This window comes from Chlorocebus sabaeus, chromosome 1, assembly GCF_047675955.1.
Source record: "Chlorocebus sabaeus isolate Y175 chromosome 1, mChlSab1.0.hap1, whole genome shotgun sequence".
Lineage (NCBI taxonomy): Eukaryota > Metazoa > Chordata > Mammalia > Primates > Cercopithecidae > Chlorocebus > Chlorocebus sabaeus.
In genome coordinates this window covers 74,445,103-74,466,561 of record NC_132904.1, presented here as the reverse complement: position 1 = coordinate 74,466,561, position 21,459 = coordinate 74,445,103, and the positions used below count along the sequence as shown (strand labels likewise).

The 21,459-nt window shown below is 40.9% G+C and overlaps 1 protein-coding gene across 2 annotated transcripts in view; it reads left to right on the top strand.

Annotated features, from left to right (window-relative positions):
- Positions 1-21,459, top strand: part of INTS4 (integrator complex subunit 4) — a 111,393-nt gene that overhangs the window by 44,177 nt on the left and 45,757 nt on the right. For both annotated transcript variants that reach the window (XM_008020252.3, XM_038005433.2), the window contains exons 9-11: positions 6,050-6,121; positions 8,517-8,691; positions 17,515-17,720. In XM_008020252.3, coding sequence (XP_008018443.1) covers positions 6,050-6,121; positions 8,517-8,691; positions 17,515-17,720 — 453 coding nt within the window. The remainder of the gene's footprint in view (positions 1-6,049; positions 6,122-8,516; positions 8,692-17,514; positions 17,721-21,459) is intronic.

The window sequence follows — 21,459 nt, the reverse complement described above, 5'->3', positions numbered from 1 at the left end:
TGCTGAAGCTCTCAATTATATACTATTTTTATTTTTTTCATTGAACTCTTCAGCTCCAAGATTTCTGTTTGGTTCTTCTTTATGATATTGATTTCTGTTGAATTTCTCATTCAGATCATGAATTGTTTTCCTGATTTCATTTAATTGTTTGTCTGTATTCTCTTGTATCTTACTGAGTTTCCTTTAGATCACTATTTTGAATTCCTTTTCAGGCATTTTGTAAGTGTCCTTTTCTTTGGGGTCTGTCATTGGAGACTTTTTTCCCCTTTCTTTTTTTGAGACAGGGTCTTGCTGTGTCACCCAGGCTGAAGTGCAGTGGCAAGATCTCGCTCACTGCAACCTTCTCCTCCTGGGCTTAAGTGATCCTCCCACCTCAGCCTGCTGAGTAGCTGGGACTACAGGCACATGCCACCACACCTGACTAATTTTTGTATATTTTGTAGAAACGGGTTTTGCCATGTTGCCCAGAATGGTCTTGAACTCCTGAGCTCCTGCTCTCTGGCTCTCTTGGCCTTCCAAAGTGCTGGGATTACAGATGTGAGCCACTGCGCCCAACCAGGAGACTTACTGTATTCCTTTGAGGGTGTCGTGTTTCCTTGATTTTCGTTTATCGTGTCCAAGATACTGGATGTTGATATCTGTGCATTTAGTAGAATAGTTGCTCTTTTCAATTTTATTGAGTAGCTAATATATAGTAACAGTCTTTTTCCTGCAGATGGTTTTTAGGGTATTAGCTGGGTATGGTGTGTTGCCTTTGGTTCTGGGTGGACTCAGTGGGTGGTGTAACACTCCTTGTCAGCTTCAGCTATAATCTTCAGCTATACTCCTAGTCAGTGATGTTTGCAATTGCTTCAGTTGCCTAGGCTATGGGAGTTTGCGATGGTGACGCTATAGATGAGGGTGCTGAGCTGATTTTTGGGCAAGTGAGGTTGCTAAGCTGATTTTGGGCATGACATGTGCAGGCTAAAATGGCTGCCAGGCTGTCTATCTGGTTTTCCAGGGAGGCAGTAGTTACTGCCGTGGTGGCTGTCGTGCTGGGCTCAGGCTGGGGGTGGCTGTCGTGCTGGGGCAGCCTGCTGGGCAGCTGTGTGGCTATCTAGGGAGATGGGGCTGTTGCCTTGTTGGCTATTACTTTGGGCTGGGCTCAAGTGCTTTTGCTCAGTGGGGCTGGGCAGTTTGGCAGCAGTCTATGGTGGGGGACCAGGGCTACCACAGGACCTGTGGATTGGATTGTGTGCTGTAGGACTCTATTGTGGCCTGTTTTAGCGGACAGGACCACTGAGTTACCAGCTATCAGGCAGGGCATGGGCAGGTGGTTCTGTGACGGGTTGTGAGAGGCAGTAGGGATGCTGCAGGATTGGCTTTTTGGCTGAGTACTGGCATGTGCATGCTTGGCAGCCCAGATGTTTATATGGTACAGGGGTGCTGGGTAAAGCACTGCCAGCTGTCTATTTGATGGCTTCCTTGCTGTGCAGGTCTGCCTGTTTTCTGGGTGGTTGGTAGTGCTGTGTGGGGTCTGATGCTGTGGTCATGGTCACTCTGTTTGACCTAGACTCTATGTGGATGGGGTTATGGTGCTGCAGGCCATTGTGTGATCATGGTAGAATGATGGCGGGTTCTCAGGGATGAAGAGAGTCAGTTGCTACTAGTCCCCAGGGCAGGATGCATACTAGTAGTGAGTCTAGCTTCAACTTGGTGCCATGCTACAGTAGCTTAGGACAAGGTGGGCTCCCACTCTGAGACAATACAGCTGAATGATCTCTTGGCTACTCTCCAGACTGGATTTGTGGCCACTGATGACTTAGAGACTCTCCTTTATCAAGAATTGCTGGTGCCTGTGGCAGCAGTGGGGACCACTGATAGGTATCTCCAGCTTACTTTTTCCCTGTAAGAAGTTCCTCTGATTTTAAGCTGATTTGGGCAAGGGAGACAGTGTGGTAGGTAGGAAGCCTCACTCCCTTCCCTGTGGTGCTATCTTGAAGCCTTCATGCTCCACAGGGATTTTGCCCTTTCTCTGGTGCTCAGCAGCATGTATCTACAGTCATGTTAGTTGAAATATTGTTATTTGTTATTTTTATTCCTTTTTGTCGTGGGTGATGTGTGCCAGGTAACTCTAGTAAGCCATTTTTAAAAAAACGAATCTGCATACAGATTGAGTATCCCTTATCTAAAATGCTTGAGACCAGAAGTGTTTTGGATTTTGTTTTGTTTTTGGATTTTGGAATATTTTATTTGCATTATACTTACTTGTTGGGCATCCCAAATCTGAAATATGCTCCAAAATCCAAAATCTGAAACGCTCCAATGAACATTTCCTACCATCTTGTTGGTACTCAAAAAGTTTTGGATTTTTGAGCATTTTGGATTTCAGATTTTTGGAACTGGGATGTTCAACCTGTATAATCTTTAGATCACCTGTTCAGCAAATCGACAAACACTGAGGACAGTTTCTGTCTTCAACAAAGTTGATAGTCAGGTGGCCAGGGATAGCTAATCAGTGAATAAGAATACCTGGTACTGGTAGGAAAGAGCACCAACCACAACCACAGGAGGCTTCTTGGAGGAGGTGATCTCTGAACTGAGTTTTGAAGGATGAGTAACTAGGTAGTGATGCAGGGAAAGAGAAAATATGAGCAGGGATATAAAAGCAGTACATTATCATGCATAGCAATATACTAAGCTGCAATATCATACTAAACTACAAGCAGTTTAGTGCTTCCTGGTTGGGGGTAGTGTTCAATATAGGGGATCTGTAACGAGGTAAGTTGGAGAGGAAAACAGAAGCCAGGTTCTGCAACAACTTAGCTTTGTAAACTTGAGTCCATCTTGCTTAAAAAGTGAATAGTTTCCAATCCCTTTGGCTTATAGCAGGATGAAAAATTATATCAGAAAATTCAAAACCATGTAAAAGAGGTTAGTTTTTACTTACTTATAACTGCCCTATTTGTGGGGCAAAGAAACTTGATGTCCCAGTAAGCTCATTCATGGGAGTATTTAGAATACAGTCACTACTTTTATAAGCTTTAAGAAGTCATTGACCTTAAAAATTACAACACTTTCAGACTGTTAGATTATAGGCTTTTGTGCCTGTAAGTCTCCCATGACTGGTCTTTCCCAGGGTAAATGCAGATATTCCTAGTTAGTGGCAGTTTTATGTCTGATGTACTTATCACCTAGTTGCATAGACTTATGTTATTTATACTAACTGAGCAGTTTTTGCTCTTAAAGCAGGTGTGATAATTGTTAAATATCCTGTATCTAAATTTCACATACATTTAATAAGGCTCTCTGGTGAAATGGTTTTCTCAGTGTTAAGTAAGGTTTTCGTAGCATTAACTACCTAAATTTAGGTTGTTAAGTAGTGCTAGTAGTACAGTTGGAGAGATTCCATCTTAATCTAAACATGTTTGTCTTGGTTAAAGTATACCAGAATGTAGCTGTTATTCTGATTGGTAAGGTGCACTTTTTTTTTTTTTTCTGATACAGAGTTTTGCTCTGTCACCCAGGCTGGAGTGCAGTGGCGCGATCTTGGCTCACTGCAAACTCCACTTCCCAGGTTCACGCCATTCTCCTGACTCAGCCTCCCGAGTGGCTGGGACTACAGGCGCCCGCCACCACGCCCGGCTAATTTTTTGTATTTTTAGTAGAGACGGGGTTTCACCGTGTTATCCAGGATGGTCTTGATCTCCTGACCTCGTGATCTGCCCACCTTGGCTTCCCAAAGTGCTGCGATTACAGGTGTGAGCCACTGCGCCTGGCCTGTAAGGTGCATTTTATAATGAACTCATTATCTTTTTGGTCCAAATCGGTTTCTCTATGTTTTCATAAATGATACTATCATCTGCTAAGTCATGAACCAGAGGAATGTGGGAATAGTTTTTCTGTGTCTCACATCCATTGAGTTACCAACTCATATCAGTTCTGCCTTCTTGACATCCCTAAATCCATCCCTTCTCCATTTCCACTGGTCCTGCAGTAATAGACATCTCACCATTTTTCAAGTGGATTACTATGCTATAGGGCTCTTTGTGTTTGTAGACTTAAAATGGAAAGTTTCACCTATTCTTAGGTGACATTGAAAATTTATTTCAAGTAATGATATTTAATTTGGCGGGGCACAGATTTGCATAGTACTCCCTCTGTGTTGCTGTGTTGGATGAGTGCTCAGCTGAGGGCATTGGAGGAGGGCACTGGGAATTATGGATGAAGCAACTTACTGTGAAGTCATGAAAACTTTTATTTTAGTAGGAAAAAGCCAACAGCTAATGCTGGTGGTAAAACTAGAGAGAGATTTAGGAGGTCTTAAGCATTTATAGTTCTTATTTATAAAATTGTTGTTTGGATTAAAAAAATGGATGTTAGCTATGACATTGGCTTAGATCTATGTACCAAAAGAAAAAGTGGTTTTGAAACTACTTTAGTCAAAATAGTACAGCAGTTGTTTTTGTGGAATCATAGGAAAGATGTTAACTTGAGTAAGGACATTCCCTAAGAACACATAATTTTCTATGGAAAATGTGATTAGAGAAAAGATCTGAGCCTGTATAAGCATTTCCGTGTTTATTAGGAATTAGAGAAGATCTCAGATAAATTTCTTAATGTTTAGGACCTGCTCCAGCAGCCCCTGAAACTGGTGTTTTTGCTTTCATTTTGATTCCTTATGGTCCATTAGTCATACTGTTGCAAGATGGGCTTTATGAAATATAAATCTATGTCCTCCCTTACTTGAAATGAGTAAGTTGCCTAATCTCAGCCTCAGTTCTCATCTAGAAAATGGAAATGAGAGGTATATGGGATTATTGGGAAGAATAAACTTGAAAAATGTAAGTAAAATATTTTATACATTGTTGAGCTCATTAGATGTTTAACAGGGATTATGTAATAATTATTTATAAGGCAAACCCCTTACTATGGCAAATGAGGCTCTTTATTATCCTATCTGTACTGCCTCATTTTCAGGAGCCCTATCTTATGTTCCATTCATAAAATCACTTAATATTTCTCACTCGGCATTTGCACTGTGATTTTCATTTCTCCAAGTGTACCTCTCCCTGCCTGTACCTGCTTGTTGTCTCCGTTCCCATGGCATCATTCATAGATGTGTATTACAGCATTTCATACCATATTGCAGTAATCTCTTTTCTTGTCAGTTTCCCTTACTAGTCTGTGAGATTGTTGAGTGTAGAGCTGTTGTCTTTTTATTTTTGTATTCTTGTTTCTGGTAACTGTAGACATATAATTGAATGGTTGCTAAATATTTGTTTAACTGAATGCATGAATGAATGAACAGAGGAATGGAAAGAAGAATGAAAAGTAGTGGAGAGTAGTCGTTAAGGGAAAGGATTTTGAAGCCTGGATATATCTACTGGCTCTGGAATTTATTCTCTTTGTGGCCGTCAATGTGTTACTTAATCTTTTTATATTTTTTTCTCCCTATATAAGATGGGACTAATATAGTATTTACTTTGCAGGGTTATAGTTACAGAAGATTTAAACGAGTTAATATATGTATAAAGCCCTTAGAATAGTACATGACACATAGTGGCTGGGTGCAGTGGCTCACGCCTGTAATCCCAGCACTTTGGAAGGCCGAGGCGGGCAGATCACTTGAGGTCAGGAGTTTGAGACTAGCCTGCCCAACTTGGCGAAACCCCATCTCTATTAAAAGTACAAAAAATTAGCCAGGCATGTTGGCGGGCACCTGTAATCCCAGCTACTTGGGAGGCTGAGGCAGGAGAATCGCTAGAACCTGGGAGGCAGAGGTTGCAGTGTGCCAAGATCATGGCACTGCACTCCAGCCTGGGTGACAAGAGCAAACCTCCATCTCAGGGGAAAAAAAAAGCATAGTACATGACACATAGTAAGCTCCATTTAGGTGTTAGCTGCTGCTAATATTTTTATTTTCCTGATGATTCAGAACCCATAGCATCTTTACTGTCATGAATAATGTTATCTTTATGCACTTAAATTGGCTACAGACTTTGAATTTTAAGATAATATTCAAATCATAAAAGTTGTTTTATATGCTCTGGATTCTTTCTTTTTATAGGGCTCTATGGAGCAAGTCAGTTCTCATTTCTTGGAGCAGACCCTTGACAAGAAGCTGATGTCAGATCTGAGGGTACCTTTTTATTCTTTGTTGTTTAAACTGGGTTTCTGTAACCAATATAGGGGGGCAGTATGCTGAGTTGTGTTGATTTAACTTAGCAGCATTTGTTAAATTAATGTATGATAACTGTATTACATTTTAATTAAAAATCTTAGTAAATTGAAGCAAATAACAGATGACTTCATTAAATTTTGTATTATTGTAATGAAATAATTTACACAGGTTATGCTTTACAAAAAAGAGGCAAGATTAATTTTCTAAGCCAGGTACAGTGGCTCACATCTGTAATCCCAGCACTTTGGGAGGCTGAGGCAGGTGGATCACTTGCAGCCAGGAATTTGAGACCAGCCTGGCCAACATGGTGAACCCCGTCTCAACTGAAAAACAAAAATTAGCTGGGTGTGGTGGCATGTGCCTGTAGTCCCGGCTACTTGGGTGGCTGAGGCAGAGAATTGCTTGAACTCTGGAGACCAGAGGTTGCAGTGAGCCGAGATCGCACCACTGCTCTCCAGCCTGGGCAACAGAGTGGGACTCTGTCTCCAAAAAACCCCAGAAAACAACAACCAAAAAAACCCCAGAAAACCCCAAAAGACTAATTTTCTGTTTGTTAGGAACTACAAAGGCCTGTTCTCGTTTTGTGAGATGGTATGACATTTTAGGACTCCTTTTCAGCAGCAGTTATCATGGAAGAGTGAGTAAAGCCTTTCTCTAAACAGTAACAAAATACCCCCGACCCCGCACCATTTTTTCCTTTTTTTTTTGAAACAGAGTCTCATGCTCTTGCCCAGGCTGGAATGCAGTGGCACAATCATAGCTCACTGCAGCTTTAATCTCCTGGGCTCAAGCATTCCTCCCACCCCACCCTTCTGAGTAGCCGGGACTACAGGCATGCCCCACCATGCCCAGCTAATTTTTTTTATCTTTAGTAGAGATGAAGTCTTGCTCTGTTCCCCATGCTGGTCTTGAACTTCTGAGCCCAAGCAATCCTCTTGCCTCTACCTCCCAAAGTGCTGGGATTACAGATGTGAGCCATTGTGCCCAGCCCCAACTGCCCCTTATGAAATGCCCTTAAGCTTTGATGGTGATGGTTCACTAACATGGTTTGCAGAACCAGATTTGAGTCTGAGAAAATAATTTGTACATTCATTGTTAGTACCTCAATTTTGAAATTATAAAAATGATTATAAAAGTGATATGAAAGTTGTGGAATTTTTGATGAAGGAAAGGAAAGCAATTTACCCATATGCCTGCTACCCTAATGTAATGACTTTGGTCATTTTGGTGTATGTCTCTCAGCTCTTTTTCTTGTGCATGTTTTTTTTTGTTGTTGTTTCTTTCTTTTGTTTTGTTTGAGACAGGGTCTCGCTCTGTCGCCCAGGCTGGAGTGCAGTGGCGCGATCTTGGTTCACTGCAACCTCTGCCTCCCGGGCTCAAGTGATCCTCTCACCTCAGCCTCCTGAGTAGCTGGGACTACAGGTGTGTACAACCACACCTGGCTAATTTTTTGTAGTTTTTTAGAGATGGGGTTTCCATGAGAGGCTGGTGTATAAAGCGGAGTGCCAGGTCATTCATTTGTAATGAGAACCATAACTGTCAAGTGGACTGGATACTTACTTTTCACCAACCAGTATATTCCACCTTAGGCAATCTCTCTGTAAAGTGAGTTTACTAGATTCGTGACTGTACTGTAACTGAAATAGAACGCAATGTTGCCAAATAGAAAAATACTTTTACTAGGACTTAAGATAATTGTTTTCTTTTCCTTTTTTTCTTTTTTTTCTTTTTTCTTTTTTTTTTTTTTTTGAGGTGGAGTCTCGCTCTGTCGTCAGGCTGGAGTGCAGTGGCACGATCTTGTCTCACTGTAATCTCCGCCTCCCGAGTAACTGGGACTACAGGCACGCGCCACCACGCCCAGCTAATTTTTGTACTTTTAGTAGAGAAAGAGTTTCACCGTGTTGGCCAGGATGGTCTCAATCTCCTGACCTTGTGATCAGCCTGCCTTGGCCTCCCAAAGTGCTGGGATTACAGGCGTGGGCCACCTGCACCCTGCCTGATAATTGTTTTCTTAGAGTAAATGTGTTGTCTACCCAAGATGGTGTTTGGAGGAGCACTGTCATTATTTACCTCTCTGGCTCTCTCTTTCCTATGTTGCTGCCACAGCAAACGTAACCAACTTTCTTAACACATTCTTCAGCTATCTTTATCCACTTTCAGCTGTTATAGACCAGCAAGGCTTTGGTTTTGTTTTAAGTTGAATTTGCATTTCTCTTGTATGAACTACTGATAATTTTTACAAACGTAACTCTCAAAAAGCAGTTTTATTTTCTGCCTTCCCATGTTCTCAGGGTTCATCTTAGCGTTCCTTCATGAACCTTCTACAATTGGTAATTATTGTTGTCTTCTGCAGAGGAAACGTACTGCACATGAGCGTGCCAAGGAACTTTACAGTTCAGGGGAGTTTTCCAGTGGCAGGAAGTGGGGAGATGATGCTCCCAAGGAAGAAGTAGATACTGGGGCTGTGAACTTGATTGAGTCAGGAGCTTGTGGAGCTTTTGTTCATGGGTTGGAAGATGAGATGTATGGTAAGTATGACTGTATAATAGCAATAACACTCTTTAATTGAGTGACTGCTATGTGTCTGGCATTGTACTGGGTGATACACATGTATCATTTCATTTAGTCCTTACAGTAACTCTGGGAAGTACTTACTATGCTTTTTATTTTACACACAGAAGAGACCCCAGTAGTATGAGACAATGGTGAAGAGCAAGAGATTTGGGTTCAGTCAATCTATATTTAAATTCCAGCATTTTTATAAAACAGGGATGATGATAACTATCTTTCTGAGTTCTGAGAATTAAATGAGGTTCTATACACATAAAACAGTTGGCATAATACATGTGCCTATTTATAATAAACACTGAATAATTGGCAATTAAAATTGATATTAATAAAAATAGTAACTTGATATTGCTTATCCAGCTAGTAAGAGACAGAGCAAGATTTAAACCTAGGTATGTTTGACTGCAAAGCCTTTATATGACTGATGAATATTTTATTTCACCTTCATTTTTTAAAGGTATTTTTGGGCCAGGCATGGTGGCTCACACCTGTAATCCCAGCACTTTGGGAGGCTGAGGCTGGAGGATCACTTGAGGCTAGCAGTTCAAGACCAACCTGGTTAACATGGTGAAACCCTGTATCTACTAAAATTACAAAAAATAGCCAGTATGATGGCATGCACCTGTAATCTCAGCTACTAGAGAGGCTCAGACACAAGAATCACTTGAACTCAGGAGGCAGAGGTTGCAGTGAGCTGAGATTGTGCCCCTGCACCCTAGCCTGGGCACGCAACAGAACAAAACTCTGTCTCAAAAAATAAATACATACATACACACATACAGAAAGATATTTTTGTGGAAATAAAATTCTAGATTAATAAACTTTTTTTTCCAAGAGTCTTTTTTATTTTTTGAGACAGGTTCTCACTCTGTCACCGAGGCTAGAGTGTAGTGGTGTGATCACAGCTCTCTGAAGCTTTGACTTCCTGGACCCAAGCAATCCTCCTACCTCAGCCTTCTGAGTAGCTGGGACCATAAGCACGTGCCACCATGCCCGACTAATTTTGTAATATTTTTGTAGAGACGGGGCCTCCCTATATTGTCCAAGCCAGTCTTGAACTCCTGGGCTTAAGTGATCCTTTTGCCTTGGCCTCCTAAAGTGTTGAGATTGCGGGCGTGAGTCACTATGCGTGGCCTCTATCAGTCTTTTAGTGATATTGCTCCATAGTTTTCTGTTGAGAAATTTATTGTCATTTTTATCTTCCTCTGTATATAATGTGTCTTTTTATCTCCAGCTGCTTTTAAGATTTATCTTTATCTGGTTTTAAGCAATCTGATTATGCTATGCCTGGGTATAGTATAGTTCATGTCATGTTTCTTTTGCTTGGAGTTTGTTGAGCTTCTTGAATCAAATAGTTTTTGTCACAGTTGGACTTTTTTTTTTTTTTTTTGCTATTATTTATTTATTTCTCTTTTTTGGGGGGTGGGGGTGGGGTGGGGACAGAGTTTCGCCCAGGCTGAAGTGCGGTGGTGTGATCTCAGCTCACTGCAACCTCTGCCTCCTAGGTTCAGGGACTACAGGTGCCCGCCACCACTCTCGGCTAATTTTTATGTTTCTAGTAGAGACGGAGTTTTGTCATGTTGCTGAGGCTGGTCTCAAACTCCTGAGCTCAACTTACCTGCTCGCTTCAGCCGCCCAAAGTGCTGGGATTACAGGTGTGAGCCACTGTACCCAGCCACTATTATTTTTTTAAATTTCTCTGACTCTACGGGCCCTTTGGCGACTTTAATTACATATGCGTTAGGATACTGATATTGTTTTACAGCTCACTGATGCTCTATTCTTTTTTCTTTCTTTTTTTTTTTTCTAGTTTTTATTTTCTCTTTGTTTGATTTTGGATAGTGTCTATTGCTTTGTCTTTGAGTGTTGCAAGATATAATCTGATGTTAATCCCACCCAGTATATTTTTCATCTCAGACATGTAGTTTTTGTCTCTAGAAGTTTGATTAGAATTTGGATTTTTTCCATCCTGGACCACATAAGGAGACCCTATCTCTACAAAAAATTTAAAATTAGCAAGACATGGTTGTACATGCCTTTAGTCCCAGCTACTTGGGAGGCTGAGGCAGGAGGATTGCTTGAGCCCAGGAGTTAGAGGTTGCAGGGAGCCGTGATTGCACAAGTGTACTCCAGCCTGGGTGACAGAGCAAGACCCTGTCGCAAAAAAAAAGAAGAAAGAATTTGGGTCTTTTTAGTATCTACCATGTCTTTCTTAACATACTTAATCTTTCCTCTAGCTTTGTAAACAGATAATATGTTTATAATAACTGTCTTACTATCCTTCGTTTTCTAAGTCTATTATTTCTGTGATTCCTAGGTTGGTTTTGATTGATTTTTTTCCTCCTGTATTACATATTATTCCATCTTGTATATATTCCATCCTGTGTCTTTTCATGTCTGATAATTTTTAGTTGGATGCCAGACATTATAGATTTCACTTTATTGGATACTGAACATTATTTTATTCCTATAAATATTTTTGAGCTTTGTTCTGGGATCCGTTTTTTCAGGTCTTATACTTTGTTAGGCAGGATTAGAGAAAACCTCTTTTTTTCTTCTTTCTTTCTTTCTTTTCTTTCTTTTCTCTCTTTCTTTTCTTTCGACAGGATCTTGCTCTATCGCTCAGTCTGGAGTGCCAAGGTGCAGTCACGGATCACTGCAGCCTTGACCTCCTGGGCTCAGATGACCTTCCCACTTCAGCCTCCCAAGTAACTAGGACCACAGGTGGGTACCACCACACCTGGCTAATTTTTGTATTTTTTGTAGAGACAGGGTTTTGTCATGTTGCCCAGGCCAGGCTTGAAGCCCTGGCCTCAAGTAATCCGGCCGCCTCGGCCTCCCAAAGTTTTAGGATTACAGGTGTAAGCCACCACACCTGGCTGCAAAATTCTTCTAAGTTAACTGAGGTTTTATAGGCCCTGTGTTAGCTCTAGGGATTGTTTCCTCTCATTGTTTTGAGTGCTGCTTTTCCAGGCCTCAGATGGTCTCTGTCTCACAGATCAGAATTCAGCTGAAGACTTGAGGCAACCATCTGCAGATCTCCCAAGCTTTCTGTCTCTCTGTGTAGTTCTTTCCTTTCCAGTAATTTGCTCTATGAACTCTCACCACATTGGACTTCCCAAACTCCCAGCTCAATCTTCTCAACTCAGGGAGAGAAGACCTAGTGCCTGGAGTCTCTCTAAACGTAATTGCTGTAATCATTGAGATCACCTCATTTATTTCCCATCTCTCAGGGACTGCAGTCCTTTATTGCCAGATGCCCAGTGTCTGGAGTGCTGTTGTTTCATATATTTTATCTCTGTCTCATGCTTAGAGGATAAAGCTAGTCCCCCATCTTGTAACAGACTTCCTATAAAGCCCTGTGATTTCCATGTGCTATCTGTCTCACGTAGATCTCAGAATTTCAGTGCTTTGAGATGATTGACTCCAGCCTCTTCATTATCAGCAAGGGTAACAGACCTGGTAAGGTAATGTTGAATGTCCACATTTTACAGTAAATTTGTGCCAGAGACCTGTTCCAGGTCTTAAAAATGCCTATAAAATCATACCTCAGGATAGAACTTCTTAGAAGAGCAAGAATATTATTTTTGAAAGACAGTTTTTCATCAGTAGATGTAAGAATTGGGTTATCCTATCATTTGTTCTAAAATGTTCCATATGTATAGAAAGTAAATAAAGCTACCCCTGCTTTTTGATTCTCTATGAACTTAAAATATGAATTACAATTTAAATAATATTGGATAATGTGGAAGTCCAGTTATTAAAACCTATTTTACTCTAAAATGAGTAACTGAAACCTATTTTGTTTCTATTAGCATTTTTGCTTTGTTTAGTTTCTACAACTGAATTTGGTCACTTTTAACATTCATATGATTTACTTACACAATTTCCAGTTTGCCATTAAGATTTTTTAAATACTTTTTTTAAATTTTTTTAATTTTTATTTTTTTATTTTTTATTTATTTTTATTTTTTTGAGACGGAGTCTCGCTGTGTCGCCCAGGCTGGAGTGCAGTGGCCAGATCTCAGCTCACTGCAAGCTCCGCCTCCCGGGTTCACGCCATTCTCCTGCCTCAGCCTCCCGAGTAGCTGGGACTACAGGCGCCCGCCACCTCGCCTGGCTAGTTTTTTGTATTTTTTAGTAGAGACAGGGTTTCACCGTGTTAGCCAGGATGGTCTCGATCTCCTGACCTCGTGATCCACCCGTCTATACTTTTAAGTTCTGGGGTACATGTGTGGAATGTGCAGGTTTGTTACATAGGTATACACGTGCCATGGTGGTTTGCTGCACCCGTCAGCCCATTGTCTACACTAGGTATTTCTCCTAACGCTGTCCCTCCCCCAGCCCCCCACCCCCCAACAGGCCCTGGTGTGTGATGCCCCCCCACCTCCCGTGTCCGTGTGTTCTCATTGTTCAGCTCCCACTTACGAGTGAGAACATCTGGTGTTTGGTTTTCTGTTCTTGTGTTAGTTTGCTGAGAATGATGGTTTTCAGCTTCATCCATGTCCCTGTAAAGGACATGAACTCATCCTTTTTTATAACTACATAATATTCCATGGTGTATGTGTGCCACATTTTCTTTATCCAGTCTATCATTGATGGGCCTTTGAGTTGGTTTCAAGTCTGTGCTGTTGTGAATAGTGCTGTAATAAAAATATGTGTGCGTGTGTTTTTATAGTAGAATGATTTTATAATCCTTTGGGTATATACCCAGTCATGGGATTGCTGGGTCAAATGGTATTTCTGGTTCTAGATCCTTGAGGAATTGCCACACTGTCTTCCACAATGGCTGAAGTAATTTACACTCCCACTAACAGTGTAAAAGCTTTCCTGTTTCTCCACATCTTCTCCAGCGTCTGTTGTTTCCTGACTTTTTAACGATCGCCGTTCTAACTGGTGTGAGATGGTATCTCATTGTGGTTTTGATTTGCATTTCTCTGATGATCAGTGATGATGAGCTTTTTTTCATGTGTGTTGGTTGCATAACTGTCTTCTTTTGAGAAGTGTCTGTTCATATCCTTCACCCACTTTTTGATGGGGTTGGTTTTTTTTTTTTTTTAATTTGTTTAAGTTCCTTGTAGATTCTAGATATTAGCTCTTTGTCAGATGGATAGATTACAGAACTTTTCTCCCATTCTGTAGGTTGCCTGTTCACTCTGAAGATAGTTTCTTTTGATGTGCAGAAGCTCTTTAGTTTAAGTAGATCCCATTTGTCAATTTTGGCTTTGTTGCCATTGCTTTTGGTGTTTTAGTCATGAAGTCTTTGCCCATGCCTATGTCCTGAATGGTATTGCCTAGGTTTTCTTCTAGGGCTTTTATGGTTTTAGGTCTTACGTTTAAGTCTTTAATCCATCTTGAGTTAGTTTTTGTATAAGGTGTAAGGAAGGGATCCAGTTTCAGCTTTCTGCATATGGCCAGCCAGTTTTCCCAACACCATTTATTAAATAGGGAATCCTTTCCCCGTTGGTTGTTTTTGTCAAGTTTGTCAAAGATCAGATGGTTGTAGATGTGTGGTGTTATTTCCGAGGCCTCTATTCTGTTCCATTGGTCTATATATCTGTGTTGGTACCAGTACTATGCTGTTTTGGTTACTGTAGCCTTGTAGTATAGTTTGAAGTCAGGTAGCATGAGGCCTCTAGCTTTGTTTTTTTTTTTGGCTTAGAATTGTCTTGGCTATGCAGGCTCTTTTTTGGTTCCATACTAGTATATGTATTTAAGGGGTACATGAGATATTTTGATACAGGCATGAAATATGAAATAATCACATCATATAGAATAGGTATCCATCTCCTCAAGCATTTACCCTTTGTATTATAAATGTTATTAATATGTAATCAAATTAACTTAAGTTTAAAAAGTGAGTATACCATAACTAGGTATCAGGTATGACAGCTTTCTAATTTTATCACATTTATACAATTCTGAGTACATTTGGGTTTTAGGGGTGCATTGCTGGGAATGGAATGGAGCCTTATTTCACTGGCTGTTCACTCTAGTGTAGTGCCTCACATGCTTCTAGTATTCTAATTTATCCATCTTCTCCCTCCTTTTTGGGACTTTGTGCATGCAGCTTTTCTTCTAGAAAGGCCTTTTTCTTTCTTTTGGCTTAGCAGCTCTTTTAGGTATTGTTTTTAGGGATCACGTATTACAGAAAGCCACCTCTGATCCCATTGATTGGGCTGTATTTCTTCATTTGCATTTTCTTATATCCCTGTGCTTTTCCATAGCAACAGTCATCACTCTGTAATGCAATTAACTGTTCTTGTTTGTAAGCCTGGGGGATAGTCTTGCTTTTGTTCATCTTTGTATCTTTAGTACTAAGTACAAAGCTAGTAAGTAGCTAAGTCTGGACCCAATTGTACATGTGCAGATGCTGAGGATCAGTCTTTTTTAAAATGTAGTATAGTAGATTCCTTTTCTCTGCTCTGTACCCATAGGGAGTCTGTGACATATTATTTATTTATTTTTAATTAACTTTTTTTTATAGAGATGGGGTCTCACTATGTTGCCTAGGCTGGTGTCAAACTCCTGGGCTTAAGTGATCCTCCCGCCTTGGCCTCTCAGAGTTCTGGGATTACAGGTGTGACTTGCCTGGTCAACATATTTTCAACATTCCAAAAAGTTCAGTGGAAAATGTCAGTTTACCTGCTTATAGTCTGGCTGTTCAGGCAAAATAAAATACCACATTTGTTTGCTTCTGCTTGGAATTGTATCAGCTGAGGTCACACTGATTATGTCTTTCTGGTCAGAAGTTCCTTCCTGATTGCCTTGGTGGACTTGCAAAGGTTACATATGAGTCAGTGTGGTGTAATGGATAAAATTCTAGGAGGAAGAGCCAACACTTAACATACTTGGATTTATCTCTAGCTTGCCTCATAATTAGCAATTTCATGTTTAAATTATATTATTGTGAAGTGAAGAAAATTGTTCTCTTCTGATGAAAAGGAGGAATTCATAACTACCAAGAAAAACCTGAATCATCTGTCTTTAATGTAGTAACTCTACTCTTAACATGTCTATAAAACCTTTCTTTATACTAAGAGGAAATTGTGTTTGTGAGTTTTAACCACAACTTTAGGTAGTTTTTGTTTTGTTTTGAAATAGTCCATTTTGTCACAGAAGCATATGGGAATCACTAGAAAAAAACAACCATGTATAGAAGTCTTGCGAGCATTTTCTGTGTCTTACTCATTTCTCATCTTTGTATCCTAGCCCTTAGTACTGCACCCAGCATATAGTACGTGTGCAGGACCCACTTATTAGTGAATGAAGAAAGGGTTTCCTCAGATCGGTGGCTTTATTGCTTACATGTTCTGAGCATACCAAGGGGTCGAAAACATGTCCCTGTTTTAAGGGTGCTTACAGAACCCAAATCTACACTGTAGGTGATACTTATTGAGCTCTTAAAATATGCCAGGCAGAGTCCCTATGTGCTTTACCTGTATTATCTCATTTAGTCCTAACAACTCTGTAAGGAAATGAGTATTATCTCCATTTACCAGGTGAGAAATTTGAGGTGCCAGGAAGTTACTTATTTAAGATCACCCTCCAACTTAGTGGAGGGATCATTCACTACAGTTTGGTCTGAGACCTCTATCATTCCAAGCGTGCATCCTTAACCACTATATGATTTTAACCTGCAGTCAACAGACCTGGGTATTAAGTCCTATTTCTGCCCTCATTTGCTTTGAGGCAGGTTAATCCATGTTGCTGAATCTTACCTCTAAAATTGGAACAATGATATTTAGTCTACTTTAATCTTAATAATAGTGATAACATGATTTACTAACTGACTTTTTAAAAAGTACTGTGGTTGGAATACTGAGATAAGTAAGACAGTTTAATTTTCAAGAAGTTAATATAGACAGACATGTGACTTCACACATATGTGGAGTCAGATTTAAGCCATAGTCCTTGTGATACTAAATTCCATGTTCTTAGATCAATGTTAAGGTGGGTGGTATGTGAAACTGTGGGCATAGAGATCTCCCAGGGAGAGTTTATAGAATGAGAGGAGTAGAGAATAGAAGACAGCCTGAAGGAGAAGGAATCCATCTTGGACTTTTCCCATGGCTCTTAATTTGATATGAGTTACTTTATATGTATATAAAATATGGGGCTTCAGTGTGTTGCTCAGGCCGGCCTTGAACTCCTGGGCGCAAATGAGCCTCCCACCTCAGCCTCCTGAGTAGCTGGGACTTTGGTGTATGGCACTGCACCTGGCTGATGTGCAGTTTTTGTTTTTTGTTTTTTGGGTTTTTTTTTTTATTGTTGTTGTTTTTATTATTGTTTTTTGTTTCTTTTTTTGAGACAGGGGCCCACTCTGTCACCCAGGATGGAGTGTAGTGGCACGATCATGGTTCACTGCAGCCTCAAACTCCTGGGCACAAGTGATCTTCCTGCCTCAGCTTCCCAAGTAGATGGTACTATAGGCGTGTGCCAACACACTTGGCTAATTTGTTTTTTTGTGTTTTGTTTTGAGATAGGGTCTCGTTCTGTCACCCAGGCTGGAGTGCAGTGGCACGACCTTGGCTTACTGTAATTTCTGCCTCCCAGGCTCAAGTGATCCTCGCACCTCAGCCTCCCAAGTAGCTAAGACAACAGGTGCATACTACCACACGCAGCTAATTTTTAAATTGTTTTTGGTAGAAACAGAGTTTTACCGTGTTTCCTAGGTGGGCTCAAGTGATCTGCCTACCTCGGCCTCCCAAAGTGTTGGGATTACAGGCGTGAGCCACTGTCCCCAGCCTGATGTGCAATTTTATTTTTTCTCTTTTTTCTAGAGGTTCGTATTGCTGCTGTGGAGGCCCTCTGCATGTTGGCCCAGTCTTCACCCTCTTTTGCTGAGAAGTGCCTTGATTTCCTAGTTGACATGTTCAACGATGAAATTGAGGAAGTACGTCTGCAGTCCATACATACCATGAGAAAAATCTCTAACAACATCACCCTCCGAGAAGATCAGCTTGACACTGTCCTGGCTGTGCTAGAGGTGAGTGTTTCTATTTGTTACTCATTAATTCATCCCTCACCCCCACTGTTAAAATCAGATATTGTGCTAGGCATTGGTGACAGAACAGTATATCAGACAGCACAGTTCTGTTTTCTCACCATACCCCACCCCCCAAAAATGGAAGAAATTGACTGTGAAACAGGAAATTTGAATAAGCTTGGTCTTTCTGTGATCAAGAAAGGATAGGATGCCTAGAGAATACATAGTGTCTAACCTGAATTGGCTGAGGTGAGGTGGGGAAGAAGGAGGAAGTGCTGTAGTGGACATTTGAAGGAGGAGTAGGACTAAACTGGGCTTTTTCTTTCCCTTCTTCTTTTGAGACAGGCTCTCAGTCTGTCACTCAAGCTGAAGTGCATCTTTTTTAAAGGAGAAGTGACACTGGTGATAGGATGAAAGGGTACCAGACAGAGGGAGCAATGTCTTTTTTTTTTTGTTAGACAGAGTCTCACTCTGTCGCCCAGGCTGGAGTGCAGTGGCGCGATCTCGGCTCACTGCAAGCTCCGTCTCCCGGGTTCACGCCATTCTCCTGCCTCAGCCTCCTGAGTAGCTGGGACTACAGGCACCTGCCAACACGCCTGGCTAATTTTTTGTATTTTTAGTAGAGACAGAGTCTCACTGTGTTAACCAGGATGGTCTCAATCTCCTGTCCTCATGATCCGCCTGCCTTGGCCTCCCAAAGTACTGGGATTACAGGCGTGAGCCACCGTGCCCGGCCCCAAGGGAGCAATGTCTAAAGATACAGAGATAAGATAGAATATGATATATTCAAGAAACTAAAAAGAGTTTATTATATAATGATAGCGTAGAGTTGAAGAGATGGGAGAGTGGAAGAAATGGCTATAGATAAGGGAGGGGCTAAATAATAAAGAGTTCTTTTCAACCTTTAATTTGATTTTATTCTTGTAGTGAAGCATAGGCTGTTATAGCAGCAAGTGCTCTTAGGGATTGATTCATTCTACCCTGGGAATTTTATGGAGAAAAAAATAAATTGTCTGAGTTAGTGGCTGAACCAGAATGTAAACACAGAGTTGCTCCCCAGGCCGTACAGCTCTAGGTGGTTCTTGGATTATTTTTCTAAAATGTCTGTATTTTAATTGCAACTACTGAAGTTCTTCAGAGTATTCATAAATGGGGTTTGGCCTCTGGTTTCCTTTTTTGGGGAAGATGGGGTTCAGATATGAAAGGGATAGTAATTAGGTGCTTAGTTTTTAGAACACTTGTAACAGATTTCTACTGCATACTTGAAAAAATAGCTAGTGCTTTGGTTTTGAAGGTTCCTACCATTCTCTCAACTGCTTAGCACTTCTACTAAGATTTTTCCTGAATTATAAATCTTTATAATTTTTTCATGTATCTTTTCCTAAAAATAAGTTTACATTCTATGTGTGGTTCTTCATGGGTGGCCTCACACATAGTCTAGCCACTCCTTTCCTTTTTAGCTTTCTTTTAGCTTTTTTTTTTTTTTTTTTTTTTTTTTTTTGAGATAGAGTCTTGCTCTGTCGCCCAGGCTGGAGTGCAGTGGTGCAATCTCCACTCACTGCAAGCTCCGCTTCCCGGGTTCACACCATTCTCCTGCCTCAGCCTCCTGTGTAGCTGGGACTACAGGCGCCCGCCACTGCGCCTGGCTCATTTTTTAAAATATATTTTTAGTAGAGACGGGGTTTCACCGTGTCAGCCAGGATGGTCTCGATCTCCTGACCTTGTGATCCGCCCGTCTCGGCCTCCCAAAGTGCTGGGATTACAGGCGTGAGCCACCACGCCCGGCCCTTTTTAGCTTTCTTTTCCACCATTCCTCACCTTGAACTTGATGCTAAAGTCACTTTCCTACACGTATTGCTTTTCCTCACAATTTTAGCTTCAATGTAATTTTCCCCCTCTATTTGCAAAACTGCCACTTCAACCTAGGAGATGTCCACTTATTCCCACAGCCTGTATTAGGTAACATATCCAGGAAGCCTTCCCTAACTGTTACTCCCAGCCCTGGATGGGCTAAATGCCACTTCTCTATTCCCATAGTACCCTGTGTATACTGCTCTAGCATTTTTCAGTAATTCTCTATTTCATAAGACTGTGAGCTTCTCAAGGTGTCTTGACTTTTCTTTTCTTTTCTTTTTTTTTGAGGCTGAGTCTCGCTCTGTTGCCCAGGCTGGAGTGCAGTGGTGCGATCTTGGCTCACTGCAAACTTCACCTCCTGGGTTCAAGCAAATTCTTCAGTCTTCCGAGTAGCTGGGATTACAGGCATGCACCACAACACTAATTTTTGTATTTTTTTTAGTAGAGATGGCATTTCACCATATTGGCCAGGCTGGTCTTGAACTCCTGACCTCAAGTGATCCACCCACCTTGGCCTCCCAAAGTGCTGGGGTTACGGTATGAGCCACCGTGCTCGGCCGACTCTTCATTTTTTTATTACCAATGTCTTGCAGCAGTGTCTGGCACAATGAAGTGCTCGGTAAATGTTTGCTGAATAGCTGAGCTATGTTCCAAGCTATGTTTTGATGTACAGAATTGTTCACAGGTATGCTTATTTATAAGTACTTATGTATATAGCTCATAGAGAATCCTTGCCTTTTAATTCTTTTCAGGAGTTCAGACCCATATAAACTTACAGTAGACTATTCTTCCACCCTGCTGTGCACTGCTCCTTTATATTTTCTGTGTCACTGTGCTTCATTGCTTTGAGCCTTACCTTGCTGACCCTTTCAGCTGGAATTCACTTTTTTTTTGTTTCCTGCTATGCCAGGATCCTACCCTGCCTAGAAAAATTCACTTCTTTATTCAACAAGCACTGTCTATGTATTAGAAATATAGGGGTATCAAAACAGATAGGCTCCTTGCTGTCATAAAACTTATATTCTAAAGAGAGGTGGAGTAAACAAACAAAATGATTTCAGATGGTGATAAATGTTATGCAGAAGATAAACAGTATGATGGAGGAATGGGGAATTTCACTGTAATTTGAGTGGTTAGTAAAGACTTTCCGAGAAGATGATTTTCAAGTTGAGTCTTGAATGATGAACAGAAGCTAGCTATGTAAAGACTGGGAGAATAACTTCAGGTAGAGGCAACAGCTAGTGGGAAGGCTCTAAAACACAAGTGATCTTTGTTGTGTTTGCAGAATAGAGAGAAAGCCAGTAGGAGTGAACTGCAGTGAGAAAGTAGAAATGTGGCATGAGATGAAGTCTGAGAAGGGATTAAGGACAGGTAGAAAGCCTTGTAGGCCATTTTAAGATGTCTGGATTTTATTCTAACATTATGGAAAACTGTTGCAGAATTTTATGAATAGGAGTGACGTTTCAATTTGCCTCTCTTTTAATATTTCTCATTCTCGAAGTCTTCTTGAAATTCACATCAGTTAGATTGACTCTCCCTCACTCCTCCATTTAACACATACAGGTATACCTCTCTTTATTGGGCTTTGCAGATATTGTGTTTTTTAAATAAATTGAGAGATTGCAGCAACCATGCATTGAGCAAGTCTATCGGTGCCATTTTTCCCATAGCATGTGCTCACTTTATGTCTGTGTCACGTTTTGGTAATTCTTGCAATATTTTGAACTTTTTCATTATTACATCTGTTACGGTGATCTGTGATTAGTGATCTTTGATGTTACTGTTGTAATTGTTTTGGGATGCCACAAACTGTGCCTATATGAGATGGCAAACTTAACAAGTGTGTGTGTTCTGAGTGTTCTGCTAACTGGCCATTCCCAGCCTC